Raw genomic sequence first — 18,797 nt, 5'->3', positions numbered from 1 at the left:
AAACTGATATATTTTTAAAATATGAATAAAGATGATATGTTCTTATAATGTTCTCTAGTTTTAACCTTTGCGTAACTTAATAAAAACATAATATGTGTTCCATTGCCGACCAAAAAATATTATTATACAGTTCCTTTCTATTTTACAGTTCCATTGTCGGACAAGGGGTCACCTCGAAAAAATCAACAATTGAATCAAAAACCGATATAAAAGTCTACATTTTACAACAATTGAAAAAATACATAAAAAATATATAAACTCAGATTAAACCCATCATAAACCGAGATTACATTCTGTACGTATGTTTTATTAGTATTTCCACTGAAACCTTTGTCGTCTAGTCCACAAAGGTGTCTCAAAGGCTTTTATTGTCTAGAAAAAGGATTTTTCTGTGAATAGAGCAAGGTAAATAAGTCGTCTGGCTATTGTGGAACTTGGAGGCTATTATTATTCAGGAGTCTCGTTTCCTGTTGTTTAGAAAAGTTTACACGTGTTAACATATATTAGGAAGATGTAATTTTGGTCGCGTTTTTTACCTTAAGACTACCCATTTAGCGTTAGCTTTAAGTAAGAGGAGTGTCCTCCCGTAATGAGACAGGGGTTAGGCCATGAGTCCAACGTACTGGCCAAGTGCGGGTTGAGGACTTTGCATACCTTCAAGAACTGTTAGGCATGCAAGGTTGCATCACGATGTTTTTCTTCACCGTTGGAACAAGTGATAATTATGGCACACACAACTTCGAAACGTCATCGGTGTGTTGCCTAGGGTTCGAACCATCGACCACTCGGCTATCACTGCTCTTTTTTTCTTTTCACTCATATACTAAAAATATTTTGTATATACTTCTGCTTGTTCAAATTCAAATTGATACACCAAAATATAGGTGTATAAATCAAAATTCAAAAGCCTTTTGGTACTTTTGTAAACACATAATTTCCATTAGTTAAATGTAAATGAAACTCGTATACGAAATGAACATTGCCTATAAATAAACGAACAGATTTGGGTAATTAGAGCCGGTGATCACTAATCAACGTTTAATACTGAATGTGGACACTAAACCGCAATATTCTGTGAATAATACTAACTAAAACATACGAAATAATTCCGATATTATCGGTATTAGTATTGAGAGTTGGAGTACACAGATCAATATGTAAACGAATTATCGTCGCATTACATTTAATAACGCAATTTAATAGTTCGTAGTGTGTCTTTTGCATGTTGCATTACTGCTACAAATCAATAGAATTGTGTAAGCCATGTACAGTTGCACAGTTATCATTAGGCCTAATAAAAATTGTTCTTTATCGATCTTTTATTTATATTGGTTTTACAATCACACATTTGGCTGGTATTGTAGTGCACGATGAATTATGTTGTAACATGACAAAATTCCGTTCGAATTTGTGTTAATACAGTCGCACTGTAAAGATATTGCAACAACTTGACTGCTTATGGACAACTTAGCGCCAGCTAGTAACTGTCAAGCGAATGTCATCGTTTAGTCTCGTAGTTTAGTCAACTTGCTAGAGTTGACTAAACCGCTTGTTGCTCGTTGCTTACTGGATGACGTCAAGTTGACAGTGATACAAAGGTCTCTACTATAATGATCCGTTTAGTATTTGATATGTGTGCTACGACCTAAATGCAGCTACTGAACATTTTGTCGTGATTTATCCAGATAATTAGTTAGAGATAATTTTAGTGACGGCAATTACAATAGATCGAATTAACTGATAAAACTATTAATTATTATATTAATTGCTCTGTTGTACATATATGAGTATGAATACTGTTACGTTTGATACAGGCTCTTTGAATATTTTCATTCAAGTTATTTCAATATTTTATTTATGAAAATAGGTAAGGTTGGTAATAATTTGACAAAGTAAAACTTGTTTTTATTTTTTGTTTATACTATCACGCCTGTTATACCCTGAGGTGTAGGCAAAGTTGTATAGAACAGACCATTTTTTTAAAACCTTAATTTGTAAATGACCTGCATTCGCCTAGTAAGTGAGAATAGACCATAAAATACATTAATGGTCATAGGCGTAAAATGATCTAAAATATCCGTATTATATACAATAATACCTAATATTATATTATGTAGTTATATATACCTTCACAATATTGAACAGCAAATAGTCGGAATAATACGCAATGAGCGCGATACGGCTCGCATTATCGGTAATATCGCGTTTTATAGGGCAACAACAGTGCGATGTTGCCAGGTGCGAAAATAATTGTATTAGTATTTGGTTTTATAACTTTTCGTTCAGTGTTTTTGAAGAGAAACTTTCTTTTGGCATAAGTCAAATTATGTTCTTGAATATTAAAGATGAGATGAAAAAAATTGGTTGTTTTAGAGAAAAGTTGTAAAAAATTTGTTACACACTTTTATATAAGTAATTATAAGCAGTCTAAGGTAAGGTAAGGGAAGGGGAGGTCTTTGTCCAGCAGTGAAACACTCAAACAGGCTTAAGGAAAAAAAAATAAGCAGTCTAGTCTATGCGTTATGCAAAAATCAACCTTATTTTCCTATACCTAAATATCAAATTATAAGTTTACCCGTTATGTTAGCTACTGTATGTCTACAGCACAGTTGAAATTACCTGAAATTTACAGCTAAAACTGTAGGCCAAATAAAAATACACCCAGGTGCAAAAATACCCATTTAAGTCCAGTAAAGGTTTTTAAATCTGCCCTAAGGCAATAGATATTGGGAATTGGATATATATCACTGGTTTTGTACTTAAGCCCCTCAGCGGCTTAGCACGAACCTCTTGAAATACTTAATGACTACGATTAACGTTTTAAAACAAATGGTTTTCTTTGCTTCTAAGACATTTGTTTGTATTTGCAAAGTCATTATTGCTTTTTCTGTAATTAAAATAATGTATAACTCTATTTTGAAAACTTATTATTTGGCTCGGGTTACTTGACGGTTTAACCGTGCGAAAACAAACAAAAAATAAGTTTTTTAATTAAAAAGTATTTTTTGGTCTCTGCCTACGCCTATGAGAAAAAGGCGTGAGATTATGTGAGTCTGTTAAACAAGAAAAAACTTTACAAACTAATTTTAAGATGTAACAATTACCTTCACAAAAAACAATACAGTTGAAATTTCCGTCGGGAATCGAATCGAGGTAATCCTATACACAATCGAGAACTGAACCAACCATCGATCAACGATTTTTAATCACCGATGTCTTGATAACAAATGTGTTTTCTCCTCTCAATTGAAATGTTCAATACAACATCAGATATATGCCTAAAAAGAGCAGTATATTCCAAAGCCTTCTAGATAAGTATATCGTAATGAAAATTTCCAAATGTCGAGTATATTTGTATAATAAATAGTTGAATCTGTTTAATTTCCCCGGGGCGCAGTGCCGCTCAGTGATTTAGAACCCGTTTAAGAGATAATACTGGGCGAATTGTGTCCTTTCCTCACTACTACGGCTGCTACGGCTGCTGACTGTACATTTATTAACAAAATGCCTAAACGCACTGAAATTACATTAAAAATATTACGGTAGCAAAGGCATGTGATAACTTTTTTTAGTTTACAGTTAGTTTTTTGTATTTTTTCTATAATCATTTGATAGATATTTTTGCTCATGACTGTACCTACTAAGATTTCATATTAACTAAATGGTTATATACTTTTTGAACTTGAATTTTATATGATACAGTGTACAATGGTTTTTGGCTTTTTATTAGGTTTAAAGCTGCTGCCAAATTACCTATTAGATAATCTAGGAACTATATAGACAAGAAGTCTTTGATTCGAAACTCGGCCTCTACATATTACTGACAAAATTTACCACAAGCTAGCATTCATTACATTAGGGATAGGTACAGCTCACAAAGCTTGTAATTTAGTTTATTTTCGAACTACCGTACTTTGTCGTTGACAGTACAAATGTACCGGAATTCTAGAAGAGACACATTTCCCAAATGAGATCAATTCAGGACCTAAACAAAATACCCTTGAAATGACCTTTGCTACCAATTCCCGTTATTCTCTTCTTTATAAAGCTCACTTTATTTGTTTCGAGGGTCTCAAAACTTGCGCCAAAATTTTGAAAGGTCCTTCAAAGTTTAGTTATTTCTGAGAATTTTGACTGTTTCTCCTTCGCGGTAACAAGTTACAATCTTCAGCTGTTATCAAGTGTTGCAAACTAAAATGATTTTCGAACTTAATATATTATCTTCCAGGAAAATCCGGGAGGCGAAGTAGTAGAACGAATTAAAGTATTTAACGAGTTATCTTGGGAGATAAAAGCAAGCTTGTTTTTGAAAACAACTGTTTACACAATGATTGGCTTAACTAACTTGTGCCCGCAGCATCGTTCGTGTAGAAATATTCCCGGGGTAAGAATATATAGGTACGGTTGTGTTAAATATGCTAAAAATATTGAATGGGTTTCAATGTAATTTTATACACAGATCGTTGATAACTAATATACTTAATGGATCAGGAAATCTTTTCACGCAGCATAAACTAGACCGATAATATCCATATTAATGCTAAGACAATCCTTAAACGACTCTGGCGATCCTTTGATTAACCAAACCGATGTTTATAAAATTTTGGAAAAATGGTATATTTAAAAGTGAATTCAAAAATAAGATATTCATTAAAAGAATACTTATTGATTGACGTAGAATACGGCGTTCTTAATCTATTAACAACTTTTTTACCGAATGAAGTTGTGTTCAAAACATAGTAAGTGTAATAATAATGCGCATTGCATTGTACAACCCTATATAGCCTACAATACAGTGAACAGATGATCAAATTTCAATATTTGTGGCCCGAGTGCGTACATCGGTGGACCGATGTAATGCCGCGGTGAAACGCAGCGTCGTTAATCCTCATCAAATTGACTATATCATAATATTACACATTTTCAAAATGAATTGATGAGTTTTATACTAATCTGCTGAAATTATGTGGTTGATGTAGGCCGATTTTATTGTTACGGAGCTTCAATTGATTTACTGAAAAAATGCGTTTGTCTGTTTACGATAAACTCGAGAATTACTGAACTTGGTTTCATCTACATTCTTGTTGTAAGTTCACAACCTATAATATAAGTAAAATAGTACTAAATAGATTAAATATTCCTCTATCTATTAAAATTTTAACACAGCAAAAAAACATGCCCAATCTTTAAATTACCGACATACATACATAATACGGTTTTGCATTATCAAACTCAAATAAATAAAAAATATAACGGATTTTCCTCAATCACTCAATCTCTAAATTATACAAAATTAGCCAACTAAAACCAGCTGACATTAGCTGGTTCTATCTTCGCAAACAATGATAATCCACTCTGAGCCAATCAATTACCGAGAGCTGATGCAGTCTGCAGCAAACCGCTTCATTTTCACGCCAGAATTAATTAATTGGCTTAAACAAAGATGACCAATCACGCTTTAGGGAGTAATGTTAGCTTTCAGAGCACGGTCTTATCTGGTTCATATTTGACCCCATCTGTGATATATAACAACTTTATTATAGACAAGCTGACCCGCGCAACTTCGCTTGCGTCCAATAAGAGAGAATGGGTGAAATTTTTCCCCGTTTTTGTAACATTTTTTCTGGTACTCTGCTCCTTTTGGTCGTAGCGTGATGATATATCAAAGTATCTCCATACCAAATTTCATGCAAATTGGTTCAATAGTTTAGGCGTGATTGAGTAGCAGACAGACAGACAGACAGAGTTACTTTCGCATTTATAATATTATAGTATGGATTAGATGATGTTTATTAGTTTTAAACGCCCCGCTTAAAACGTGTACAGGGTTTAACCCCCAATTTAACCCCATAAAAGTTAGTTATATTTGAAAATCTGCGTTACTTTTCTGTTACCTAACATGCAGAATGACATCGAAATTTGTTCAAAGGTCAAAAGCCAAAAGAAAGGTAGACTTTTACATTTGTATATAGTTTTTTTTCCGAAATTCATTCAATTTCATCCCCCTAAGTGCTTAAATAAGAGTTGAAACTATAACGTGTGTGTATCACTAGTCAAATTGTCTCAATTGATTGTTTAAACAGCATTGACCATTATTTCCTCAGTTTAAACTTTAAACAAGTTTAGTATGACGTACTCTTGCGTAATCGTAATCGATGTGTGAGGCCAGATCAAGAAACAATATTGTACAATTTTACATATTTTTGTGAATCATTTAAAAAACCAGTTTTGTTTACCATCTGTGCCTCTTAAACACGCAATGTAAGTACATCTTACAGTCCGATAGACCATAGCTACCCACTGATCGGTGACCGGTCGATAAACGATCAGTGGGTTAAGCAATCTTTACCGCGGACATTCTATAGATTGGTGGCCGGGTGACCGGGGGTTAGTCCACTAAAAGAAACAAGTACATACATTTCTACAAAAAAACAATCTTTAAATATAAAACTCAAAGGGGACTGACTGACTGGCTGACTGACTGAGGTAGTGATCTATCAACGCATAGCCCAAACCACTGGACGGAGCGAGCTGAAATTTGTTAACAAAACAAATTTCAGCTCTCTTTCACGCAAATACTACTGAATAGATTGCCATGAAAATTGGTATGTAGGTAGCTGAAGACCCAGAATACACATAGGCTACTTTTTATCCCGGAGTTCCCGAGGAATCGGGATTTGCACGGGAATCGTTTCCACGCGGACGAAGTGGCGGGTGGAAGCTAGTATCATATTAGGTCAGGGAAAAAGTATTTTCGCATTACAATGTGTATAAACTTGTAATAAAATCTTTTCTCTACACAAAAAAGCTCCATATTTGGGTACCTCACTAGCTCACTGAAAGAAACCTAATGAACCGTGTGCTTATTTGTGATTCTTGAAGCCAAAGAGATTTTATTACAAGTTCATACATACTATAATGCGAAAAGACTTTTTCCCCGACCTAATATATAGTTACTAGCTGACCCGCGCAACTTCGCTTGCGTCACATAAGAGAGAATGGGTCGTAATTTTGCCCGTCTTTGTAAAAAATTTAAGTAGTACTCTGCTCCTATTGGTCGTAGCGTGATGATATATAGCCTATAGCCTTCCTCGATAAATGGGCTATCTAACACTGAAAGAATTTTTCAAATCAGACCAGTAGTTCTTGAGATTAGCGCGTTCAAACCAACAAACAAACTCTTCAGCTTTATAATATTAGTATAGATAGATGTGAGGTGGGAGCCCCCTCGACCCAGTAGTTTGGCCTTGCGCCCGTCGATGGCATTGTGGACAGTTATACAACTAAATCTAAAACCCTCACACACCACACAGTTTTAATTGGATTCATAACTTCTGAAGCTAACTAGGTTTTACTCTAGTTTTCTGTTGGCGAGGTAAGCTTTTGTTTAGCTGTATTATGTAAGGTATTTTGTCACTGGATGAAGTTAAATTAATATAGAACGATTACTAACTTTTCGATACGTATCCTTAGCAAACTGTTATGAGATGTATATTGAAGATTTACGATGAAGATTTTTTAATAATCCACCCCTAAGGGATAAGAATGGAGAATGAAAGTTTGTATGGAAGTTCATTTATTGTTTTAACCCCTTAGGGGATAGTGCAACCTACAAATAGTTTTCTCGGCAAAAGTAGTACTTTGTGCCCGTTGCCGCTTTAAATCTATACTAATATTATAAAGCTGAAGAGTTTGTTTGTTTGATCGCGCTCTCAGGAACTACTGGTCCGATTCGATTAATCCTTTCAGTGTTAGATAGCACATTTATCAAGGAAGGCTATAGGCTATATATCAACACGCTACGACCAAAAGGAGCAGAGTACTAGTAAAAATGTTACAAAAACGGGGAAAAAATTAACCCATTCTCTTTGATGTAACGCAAGCGAAGTTGCGCGGGTCAGCAAGTGATAAATAATGGCGATATAAAAGCAATTACTACTGAAGAAATTGTCTAAGCATATAAAACAAATTTGCTACCAAAAATGGACAGCATTTGGATAAACTCCTAAACAATGAGCAATGTCCTTTTCCTAATCAGTAACTACTAAACTAAACGTGTACCCTTTGCCCTTCCACTTCAACGCATTTGTAAGGCGTATACTACCTGACCTTTAAGACGGACAGCCCTATATGTACATACATACATACATACATACATAAAAACACGCCTTCTTCCCATAGGGGCATGCAGAGATCCGGGAGGATCACTTGGTACGATCCTTACAAACTACCTTTGCTACATTCACATCCATACATCTTGTCATACAGGACCTGACCTGATTTTCATGTTGTTGTACAAATCTATACTAATATTATAAAGCTGAAGATTTTGTTTGTTTGAACGCGTTAATCTCAGGAACTACTGGTCCGATTTGAAAAATTCCAGTGTTAGATAGCCCATTTACCGAGGAAGGCTATATGCTATATATCATCACGCTACGGCCATTAGGAGCGGAGTAGTAACGAAAATTATGACCCATTCTCTCTTATGAGACGCAAGCGAAGTTGCGCTGGTTAGATAGTAGTTTATAACCTGGAATAACATACAGGATACCTTTTACCCCAAGAAATCCTTTTTCCCGGACGAAGTCGGGCAGAAACTAGTACTCTTTTAATGTTAACTCATTTTTTTATACGCGGTCGAAGTCAGGTGCAGAGGCTAGTGTAATATATGTATTTTTCTAGGACGATACACAACGTTGTCAGTTATATTTATGACAAATATGGGCTTCTCTATTTCTATATACAGTACAATAGAGTTTTAAAGGTCGTAGAACAATTAATTATTCGAATTTTACGAAACTATTGTTGTTAACATACAAATAGGTCGCGTCTAGGCTAGTATTTTGGTGAAATCTATACCTACTAATATTATAAAATTTTAGAATTTGTTTGGTTGAACGCGCAAATCTCAGAAACTACTGGTGCGAATTGAAAAAAAAATAACTGTTGGACAGTCTATTTATTGAGGAAATCTATATGCTATATAACATCACGCTACGACCAATAGGAGCAGAGTACCAGTAAAAAATGTTACAAAAACGGGAAAAATGATGACCCATTCTCTCTTATGTGACCCAAGCGAAATTGCGCGGGTCAACTAGTAAAAGATAAATCTAGAAACTGTTTAGCTATACTCAAAATATGAAGCTGAAAAGTTTGTTTGTTAGTTTGAATGCGCTAATCATAGTACTACTGATTTCTAATTGACAACAACCGTTCCGAAGCACGGAGAGAGAAATACCACTATGCGGTCACCCATCTATGGAATGACCGCGCCTAGGATTGCTTAACCCACAGATCGCTTACCGACGGGTGTGCGCAACAGACTATAGGCGCCTCAAACTAGTGATAATGAGACATTAACTCAATGAAACGTTACCCAACCGGGGCATCGAACGTTATTACTACCGCGTCATGATAAGATAATTGTTATTAATGAATATTCAAAGACCTTGTGGTATATTGAACACATTATTTAATTATGTGCTCACTCTGTCATAGTGATCTCATCTGTGTGATGTCTCTGAATATTAGGTTCGTCTGTGATATAGAAGTCAAATAGCTTTACTAGCTGACCCGCGCAACTTCGCTTGCGTCACACAAGAGACAAAGGGTAAAAAAAAAACCCGTTTTTGTAACATTTTTTACTGGTACTCTGCTCTTATTGGTCGTAGCGTGATGATATATAGCCTATAGCCTTCCTTGATAAATGGACTATCTAACACTGAAAGATTTTTTCAAATCAGACCAGTAGTTCCTGAGATTAGCGCGTTCAAACAAACAAACAAACAAACAAACTCTTTAGCTTTATAATATTAGTATAGATTTGCCTGAATATAGTAACAAGCGACTGCAAAAAATGAATAAAAGAATTGTAGGAGAGCAGGTGATCAGGCACAGCATCTTACCATCTTATTCATAAAAATATATGAAGTTATGAAAAGCTTATAAAGTGTTTTGTTTCTTTCACTCCTTAGCGAAATGAAAAAGAGAAATCATATTATAGTAGCATTTTGTCTAAAATAGGTTTATAGTGTGCCTATGAATGAAGAGGGTTAGTGTTTGTCCAGGTTATAAACTATCCGTGTGCAAATTTTTTTTCATATCTGTTCTGAAGTTTTGGTTTTGCATATACAAGTAAGACCGACAAACATTCATGTCGTCTACCCATTCCTACAAACTTTCGCATTTATTATATTTAGGTACAGTATCGATGTAAATAAGTAGGATACCCTAATATGAATGTATGAATGAATGAATGAAACCTCTTTATTGTACATCAGCATCAAAGGGAACAAAAGAAAAGTACAACTGGCCAGTATTTAAGATCATATGAGACCTCTAATGCATCACGTACGGTAAAGTTATCAACTTTTCCTAACACACAAAACAACCCATTTCACAACGTCAAAGATCTTTTTAAATAAACTTAATTTTCTAGAAGATTCTTTAAAGAAGTACCCTACAATTCTTATATTATCTTAGGCGAGAAGCTCCGGGCTAAATGTCTTTTAGTGCAGTGAAGCAGAAAATGAGTATGCTAAGTTTCAAATTACTACGTAAAATAGATTCTTAGAACAGCTGTGACACACAGACGGACGGACTTATAAGGCTTTAGTTTTATATGGGTTGGTTTGTTTTTATAGCCAGTTTTTAACTTCCGTATTGCTGGGGTCTTTGTGCACTGTATTTTTAGCCGTTTGCGTATATTAGATATACTTTTTTTTAAAGACAGTCGCGGGGATTTTTACAAACATACAAACAACGGTCACAAAGCACAACCAGACCCGAAATGGGGAATCGAACCCACGACCTCCCTATACAACGGTAGCGGTGTGGTAACATTAACCACTGCGGCATCATTCATATCTTAGTTAGTTCATAAGTACTAAGTATTGTTCAGTTTAAAGTTTAATTTGTAAGTACTTAAATTGTTTGGTTTGAATATGTAAATTACAGAGAATTTATTTTATTTTATTAGTTAGCGTATAACGTTTTAAACCCCTTACAAGAAGTGTCATCATTCAGTTAACATTACCTTTATAATAAACGATTTTTTAACTTAAAATCTCCGTTTAAATTCTTATAAGTACAAGTCACTGTGGTTAAAGAAACCAATTTTATCAGCTCCAAAATTCAAAATTTCATACATGAAAGAGGACTTAAATATAAATCAAAATGTAGTGCACAAACAAGATAAAGAATCTGGGTCAGCGCAGTACGATACATGCATTTTGTGTCAAGATAATACTTGCTACGTGAAATATGTCTCGTCTCTTTAAAACGGTATGATGCTTCTGTATGCTACATGAAAAGGCAATTTTGAACGACTATCAAGTTACTTTTGACTATCAAGTTACTATTGACTATCTAGTTACTATCGACTATCCAGTTGCTATCGATTAATCGAGAAGCTATTTTCGAGTTGCTATCGACTTTGGAGTAGGTATCAACTATCGTGCTTTGACATCGGAAATTTTGTCGTGTTGTTGAACTTAAGTAATTAGCTCAAAGCGTGTACTCTACTCTACTCTAGGTCATTAGGTAACGGACTGGAACGTTTCATCCTACGGGACATAGTGCCTTCACGGTACTTAAGACAGCCAATTGCTTGAAACTTATGGTCGGAACATAGAACCCGGTAGAACATCAATAGAATAGGCGCTCATAGCCAGTTGCGCTCACGAGTTGGTTCACGATTGGCTGGTTAAGCGACACTTGGCGCGGTCACTCCATTGATGGGTGACCGTTTATTTGTACCTGAGCGTCTCTACGTTTCTGAGGGCACGTAATAAAATCGATCGCGGTTGTCAATTAAGACAGCACTCGTTAAGCCTAACCTTATCTTTCTAACCATACAATAAAAAAAACAATGGAAAGTCTATACGAAGGTAGCTTGCAATGATTGTAACTACAAGCTAAATATCTTCATCAATGTTTTTCTGCCCAAGACATACTCTTCCACCTTAGGCCAGTCATCCTTGTTCTGCCTCCCTTAACCAGGTCTTTCTGATATTTGCTTCGCTTTTAAGCAAATATTAGCTTTATTCGCAGCATCTTAAAGTACAAAATTGTGAAATTGTGAATTTTCCCATTGCCCGACTGTCTTAAAGATACTATTTTATCGTAAGCTGTTTTAATAAACTAGGTAACACTATTACTATTATACTGCTTTCTCCTTGAACCGTACACTCGTAAACCCGAGTCGACTCGCCTTCACCTATATTATTTATTTATAATATTTGACTCATATACTGACTAGTATTGGCAACTAGAGCAAGTATTTACGATGAGGAATAATGACAGTATGCTGTCACAAACTGTTTATTATGAAATATTGTACAGGAATTAGCGCAATTTGCTCAGGATTTCTTGACGTTTCGGCGCATTACGCTGTTGTATACCTACATTTTATTTTGGTTTTGCTTGAAGTTGTGGTCCAAGTTAGACGAGGTCGGTTTTCAAAGAAGCTGTTACTGCACTGCTAATGGAAGGGTCCTAGTTTCGATTTCCGAAATAAGCTAGATTTTTGCTATGAATGATAGGTAGTGACAATAGTATTAGAATTATTTGATTTTTCTGAGGTAAGGTAAAAAATATTTAATCTTGGATTTGATGATTGACTTTTACAATTATTAAAATAACTTGTATTTCTAGGTAGGTTTTAAATTGTTTCTGCAGAACAAGATTTTCATCTAGACCGAATAAATTTTCATCCAAGTTTCAATTTTAAATCCATTTGATATATTTCTAAGTATCAAATAAATACTATCATAGAAACTCTTTGGCACGCAAAGACATCTTTTATCTTAAAACTTAAGATGTAATTATTTAAATGATGCATCATTTTACAAGATAATGTATTCTTTTGATATCATCTGTAATATCTGAAAACAATTTATTTAGTTTACATATTTTAAAATAATCATTGCTTAAACTTGCAAATAAATTTTCATCTCGACGAAAATGGCAAGATCAGCATAGCAGTAATGACTTCAAAATTTAGTGTGTATTAGAAATAATTATCACTTGTTTTAACAGAGAACAAAATATTGTGATGCATCGCTATTTAGAATGGTTCTTGAAGGTATGAAATTCCCTAACTCGCAATTGGCCAGCGTAGTGGACTCAAGACCTAACCCCTATCTCATTACGGGAGGAGACCTTGCCCAGCTATAGGATATTAATGGGTTATATTTATTAATTTGGTTATATTGTTTAAAACAGTTGAAGGAGTCTCTAAAAGGAAATCCCTAAATCCGCCTCTTTGCTGTAAATGCTGCAGCGTGGTGGGCTCAAAGCCTAATCCATCTCTCATTCAGCTGACATTTGCCCAACAGTGGGACTTTCCTAACTATTTCTGATAGTAAAAATCAATCTTTATTCAATAACTAACTGATCCGGCGAACTTCGTACCGACTTACAGTCTATTCTTTATTTTTAAAACTTGCATTTTTTTTCTCTCTCCATAAGAACCATCTTGTACTTCAAGGAATATTATAAAAAACAGAGTTAGCGAAATCCGTTCCATTGTTTCCGAGATTTGAGCTTAGCAACAAATTTAGCAATTAATTTTTATATCATAGATAAATCCTCACTAAAGTTCATTGTAACAGAATTTTATCCAACGCATTTGGGATTAATTAATTATCGTATCTATGCTAATTTAGTTAAACTAAGCCCTCACCTGGGACTGCCCGTCACTGATAAACGACCGATTATATCTCTTACTCGCTTTAATTACATTTATTTATATATTCCTGTCTCTTTTTTCCAGCCGGTTTAAGTATTGTACGACTGGAGATGAAGTATAATTAGTTATCATTAAGTTTAGGATAAATAGGCTTAATTAAATTATGCAAAAATTATACTTACTTTATTGTAATATGAATAATAATTTGGCAAAGCTACTGACTATCAGACTGATATTATTTCCACCATCTTCAGAAAAAATCTTGTTTTTGTTCATTGTCAGAAATAAAAAAACTTATTCGGGTCTTTGTATTTTTAATTTCTCGAGAAAATAAATTACTTCATAAGTTATTAATAGATTATGATAATGTTCCTTTCTTCCTAAATGCTAGGCAGAAATGTATGAGAGCCACAATTTCGGTGAACTTTACATCATTCAATCAACTTCAAATCATTTTATAATTGTATCTTTATACAATATCTTAGTGCATCCATATTAAATTATAACTTCTCTCTACCCCTGAAACTTTCACCAAATGAAAACAAAGCCTGCATTTCATCCAAGTCTGAGCTAGAAATATAGCGATTGTCTAGGCGGTTGTATTTAGATGCTGACGTCACTAGCCTGTCAGCATTGCGGCTATAAAACATACTGCGGTTTAGCCTTCCGTTCTGTTTAGACTTTGATTTCACAAACAATTATCTGTGGCTTTTGATTTGTTCTTAGTAGTGAGCTTTTTAAAAACTTTAAAATCAACAAATTTATATCAATAAGCTTATTTAGTTTAGTTAGTGACTCTATGCACTTTAAAAGCTTTAAAATCAACAAATTTATATCAATAAGCTTTCGCCATTTATGATGTTTGTCCTGTGCAGAAAAAGGCAAGTGTTTTTTTTTTAAAGACAACTCCCGCACTAACAATTGCTCTTGTGTCGCGGGGACTTTAACGAACATATAAACAACGGACGCAAAGCACAACCAGACCCGAAACAATTATTTGGGGATCACAAATAATTGCTCCGTGTGGGAATCGAACCCACGACCTCCCTCACGGAGGCAGTCTATTGCTATATATCGGTCAAATAACTAAACTCCAGAATACCATTGAGAATATTCTAATATATTAAAGTTACACATTTAATTTTGTTGTTTTATCATTCTTGTATATAATAAAGTAAGAAGTTCAACAGACTACAGACAAGATACCTTTTAAAATAATTACAATAAAAGTGAAACTTTACTTAAAGCGCTTCAAAAAACAACTGCCAAAAAGATTGACCCAAAATGAGCGACCAACAATGGTTTCTTTTCCATACATGATTGTTCCTTATAAGGTAGAGGTGACATCATAGTTGACGACTAGCCGGTTCGTGCGTGGTATGCGGCTTCGATTCTCGGAAGGTGTAAAACGATGAATGTTGATACTTGATTGGGTTTTGTCGTTTTGTGGTCGATCAATTTGATTTATTATTAAATGCTTATTCACAGCAAATATTGGTGTAATATTTTTAGTATCTATATTCTTATGTGTATTATTTACTAGGTAGGTTTTTGTAAAATTGTCAATACTGCATTTGATTAAAATACAATTTCCCAATACCTTTTCAGTTATGTTCGATTTATTAAACAATGCGCATTTATAGTATTTAAGTAATATATTACCTTAACCACAAATTTAATGATTAAATTTTTATAATGATTGCCGTAACTTAATGTTTCAATACATTTAGTTAATAAACCCCGTTGCATTGATAAAATTATCAAGGGGCATCATAGATGCCTTTTTAACAACAAGTTGTTTCATAATATTTTATTGTTTGTTGCAGGTAATTCTACTTTACATCCTACAAGAGAAGGCAGACTCATCAAAGGTTACGTAAAAATATTCGTTAAACGAAAGTTTTTAACATGACACATGGTCAGTCACCACCACAAAATTGCACCTAATTTCTGCCAATAAATTATACATACAGGATATTTGCCAACAAATGAAGCAAATAATAACTAGCATAAATTGGTATACTAAATGCTTGCATTGCAATACCGTTTGGATGCGAGCAAAACTATCCTTTAAGTTTGTAAATATTACAGTTTTGCATTAAAACGACCAAAACGGGCCAAAAAATTACGATCCATTTCTTCAAATAAAATACCATTTAATACTGAACATAAATATTTATTGACTGACAATGAAGATGCGTCCATACATGGTGATCCACTCCATCATCACACCACATATGGTCATAGGTCAGGTCTTAGCCCATGTAGCCGTTGTTCCAGCCGTTGCCGTAGTCGCTCTGGCCGGCGCCGTACCCACCGAAGCCTGAGGCTTGATGGCCACCACCTCCCATTTGGGAGACGCCACCGATGTCGTGGCCAGATGACTGGCTGTGGTGGACAGTCTGGGGAAAAAAGAGAAGGGTTCAATTTATAAACGTTAGTCGCTCTGCTGTTTTATGTCTTGTACCGCTTAAAAGTTGCTGGTAATCCTAACTGTCTGTCTGTCCTCTAAATAGTTAGCTATAACTTGGCTAGCGTGGTAGATTCAAAGTCAAGCTCTCTTTCATTCTAGGGGGAGGCCTCTGCCCAGCAAGCATGAGCATAGGACATGAATGAGATAATTTTTTATTGGATAGTAGCCTCATAATAATATTTATTATTTTCTAGATTTTTGATTTGAAGACTGCTACGTATGCAGTCTTGTGTACTCTTTATCAATAATTTAATGATTTTACATATTTATTTGTTAATGGCTCATAATTAATAGACTGTGACAAACTGTTAAAAGCATAATAACAAAAATTAGGGTGATCATTGAACTGTATCGATGGGAATGTAAACCCAAATTGTGAATCAAAATTAAATGTAATGAAAGAGCAACTGTATGTAAAGATACGCAAAACGATCTTTAATCTATCCCCATGCATATTTCTAGCAAAAAATATTCTATCTAACTAGGCTTTTTGGAAATATTCTGACCTTTCACTGGTCGTAACGGGTTAGCTGTTGCAATGTGCTATGAGAATAAGGGAACAGACAGTGTATTGTTTTACACTTGAACACTATAAACAAAGTTTTACACAGTTGGCTAGTTTCAATGAAACTGGCCGCAGTAGCCAAATATCGGCCATAAAATAAAAAGGGACTTACCGCGTCGTACTCGCTGTCTTGGTGTCCAATATTATGGCCAGCGCTCATACCAGCGCCGCCGTACCCTGCGTTAGTGAAGCCGTTCTGGCCTCCAGCGAAGCCGTTATGGCCATAACCGCCACCAGATCCGAAGCCACCGCCGAGGCCTAAGCCGCCGCCGAGACCGCCTCCGAGACCACCCAAGCCGAGGCCTCCACCTAAGCCGGCGCCCAGTCCACCGAGGCCTAAGCCGTAAGGCTTGGCATGAACGGCTGCTACGATAGCGAGGGTGACAATGACCTGTAGAAAGAAAAAGTTATTAGCTAAGTATAACAAGATGACAGTCCTGTATGATAAAGTGTACGGACGTGAATGAAAAAAGAAGTTTGTAGGTATCGAAGCCAGTGGTATTCCTTGGTTTCTGCTATAGGAGAAAAGTGTACTACATAATATATGGTACAGATAAATTGTTGATTGTTTTCTAGTAAGGTTATTAGTGATCCCAGAATAGGAGTCATTAGTGCCATGTAATTTGTTGCGTTGATTATTAAATTACATTTTAATGGATTTCCAAATTATCACAAGTACAGGTAGAACAAGTTAATATGATGAGAAGGAATCGGGATTATTTAAGTTGAGTTTAGTTATAATGAATTGACCGAAAAGGGGATCAAACAGGTCCTAGAAGTTAAGGATCCCAGAAGGATCAAAAGATATGTATAGATTCTTAAAAGTGAATCGAGAATAAAAGAGATTGGGAGAGAATATTTTGGGAGACACTAGTTGACATTGAACACTGACCAAAAGAGATTCCAATTATTTAGGGATAAAAATATTAACTTTGATGATTTTTAAACAAGTGAAAGATTTTAACACCAGCTATTGCTATCCTGTACCAATCACAAGTGTTAGAAAAAGACAGAAAAGCAACTCACCAAGCACTTCATTGTGTGTATTGCTGACAACTGAATGTCGTTGAAACAAAATCAATATCTTTTATACTGAACTAAGTGATTAGTTATTAATTATATTTTAATAGCAGGACAGGTTAGGCCATATAGAAAAGGGAATGACAAATTGTTTTACGGTAAACCCAAATTGATTGGTTTTTCAAATTAGGTTTTTGTTGCTAATGAGAGTTAGAAGTATTTGGCATGGTTTTGATGACTCGAGTAATTGTGTATTGTGAAATCGAAATTGTTACTATTGTGTTGTCTGCTATAACCATATGATTCTTGATTTTAAGAAAAATAGGAATAGCTCTTGTTTTCAAGAACATATATTGGTGTGAGTTTACTGAGATAAAGGGTGTCCTTATGTTCATACTTGTATTTGTATGATGAAGTTATGTGCGATTGTTATAAAAATTAGAGTTCTACATAATTATGGTGTACTATCAAAAACATTTTACTAATGAGAATTATGGTTTACTATAAAAAAAAACATTATCAAAGGACTCTATTATGTTCTGTGTCGAATATTAGAATAGCAGCACATCATTCTTAGGTTTTACGGTTCTTGGGATACTTTTGGATCAGATTTACAATAAAATTACATCAGATATTATTTGACCTTTTAAAAAACTACACGTAATTTTTCAGTATTTATGCTTTTCATAAAGAAGGAATAACTAATTTCTAACGCGAAACCTGTATTTTACAATACGGATTTGCCTGTTGTTTCTGTCGACTGCTCCGTTCCTGTATGACCTTCACACAGTAATCCAGTATTAACAAATTGACGAGCATTCCCGCTACTGACTCAGAGCCCTTTATTGGCCAAGCCGTTCGTGAGATAAACGCAACATAAACAAACAGACAAGGTTACGCACATGGTTAATTGATGTACTGTACTGAGTGATATAAATACTTTGTTGGTTCATAGAATTGTATAAAACAGCTTGTTTTTATCCGGCTAGCTGAAAAAGTCGGTTATGGGATAGATTATTAATCAAATCATTTGTTCATTTAAG

General features: G+C 34.8%; 2 protein-coding genes across 2 annotated transcripts in view; one reads left to right on the top strand and one right to left on the bottom strand.

Annotated features, from left to right (window-relative positions):
* Cals (calsyntenin 1) overlaps positions 1-18,797 on the top strand; it is a 199,106-nt gene that overhangs the window by 63,367 nt on the left and 116,942 nt on the right. The window lies entirely within an intron of this gene.
* LOC142983891 (uncharacterized) lies at positions 15,852-17,872 on the bottom strand. Its single transcript, XM_076131067.1, has 3 exons — positions 17,761-17,872; positions 16,847-17,125; positions 15,852-16,098 (listed from the first exon to the last, which is right to left on the bottom strand). Exons 1-3 carry the CDS (start codon positions 17,770-17,772, stop codon positions 15,952-15,954), a joined length of 438 nt encoding a protein of 145 aa, XP_075987182.1. The 5' UTR covers positions 17,773-17,872; the 3' UTR covers positions 15,852-15,951.

The sequence above is a fragment of the Anticarsia gemmatalis genome, chromosome 25 (assembly GCF_050436995.1).
Source record: "Anticarsia gemmatalis isolate Benzon Research Colony breed Stoneville strain chromosome 25, ilAntGemm2 primary, whole genome shotgun sequence".
In the NCBI taxonomy this organism is placed as follows: domain Eukaryota; kingdom Metazoa; phylum Arthropoda; class Insecta; order Lepidoptera; family Erebidae; genus Anticarsia; species Anticarsia gemmatalis.
The sequence above is the reverse complement of the archived record's forward strand: the minus strand, read 5'-3'. Positions and strand labels throughout refer to the sequence as shown.

What these genes read in the sequence shown, in the direction of transcription:
- LOC142983891 (XM_076131067.1), bottom strand. An exon ending in AAGACAGCGAGTACGACGCG is followed by an intron (nt 16,099 to 16,846) that starts GTAAGTCCCTTT and finishes TTTTTTCCCCAG; the next exon opens with ACTGTCCACCACAGCCAGTC.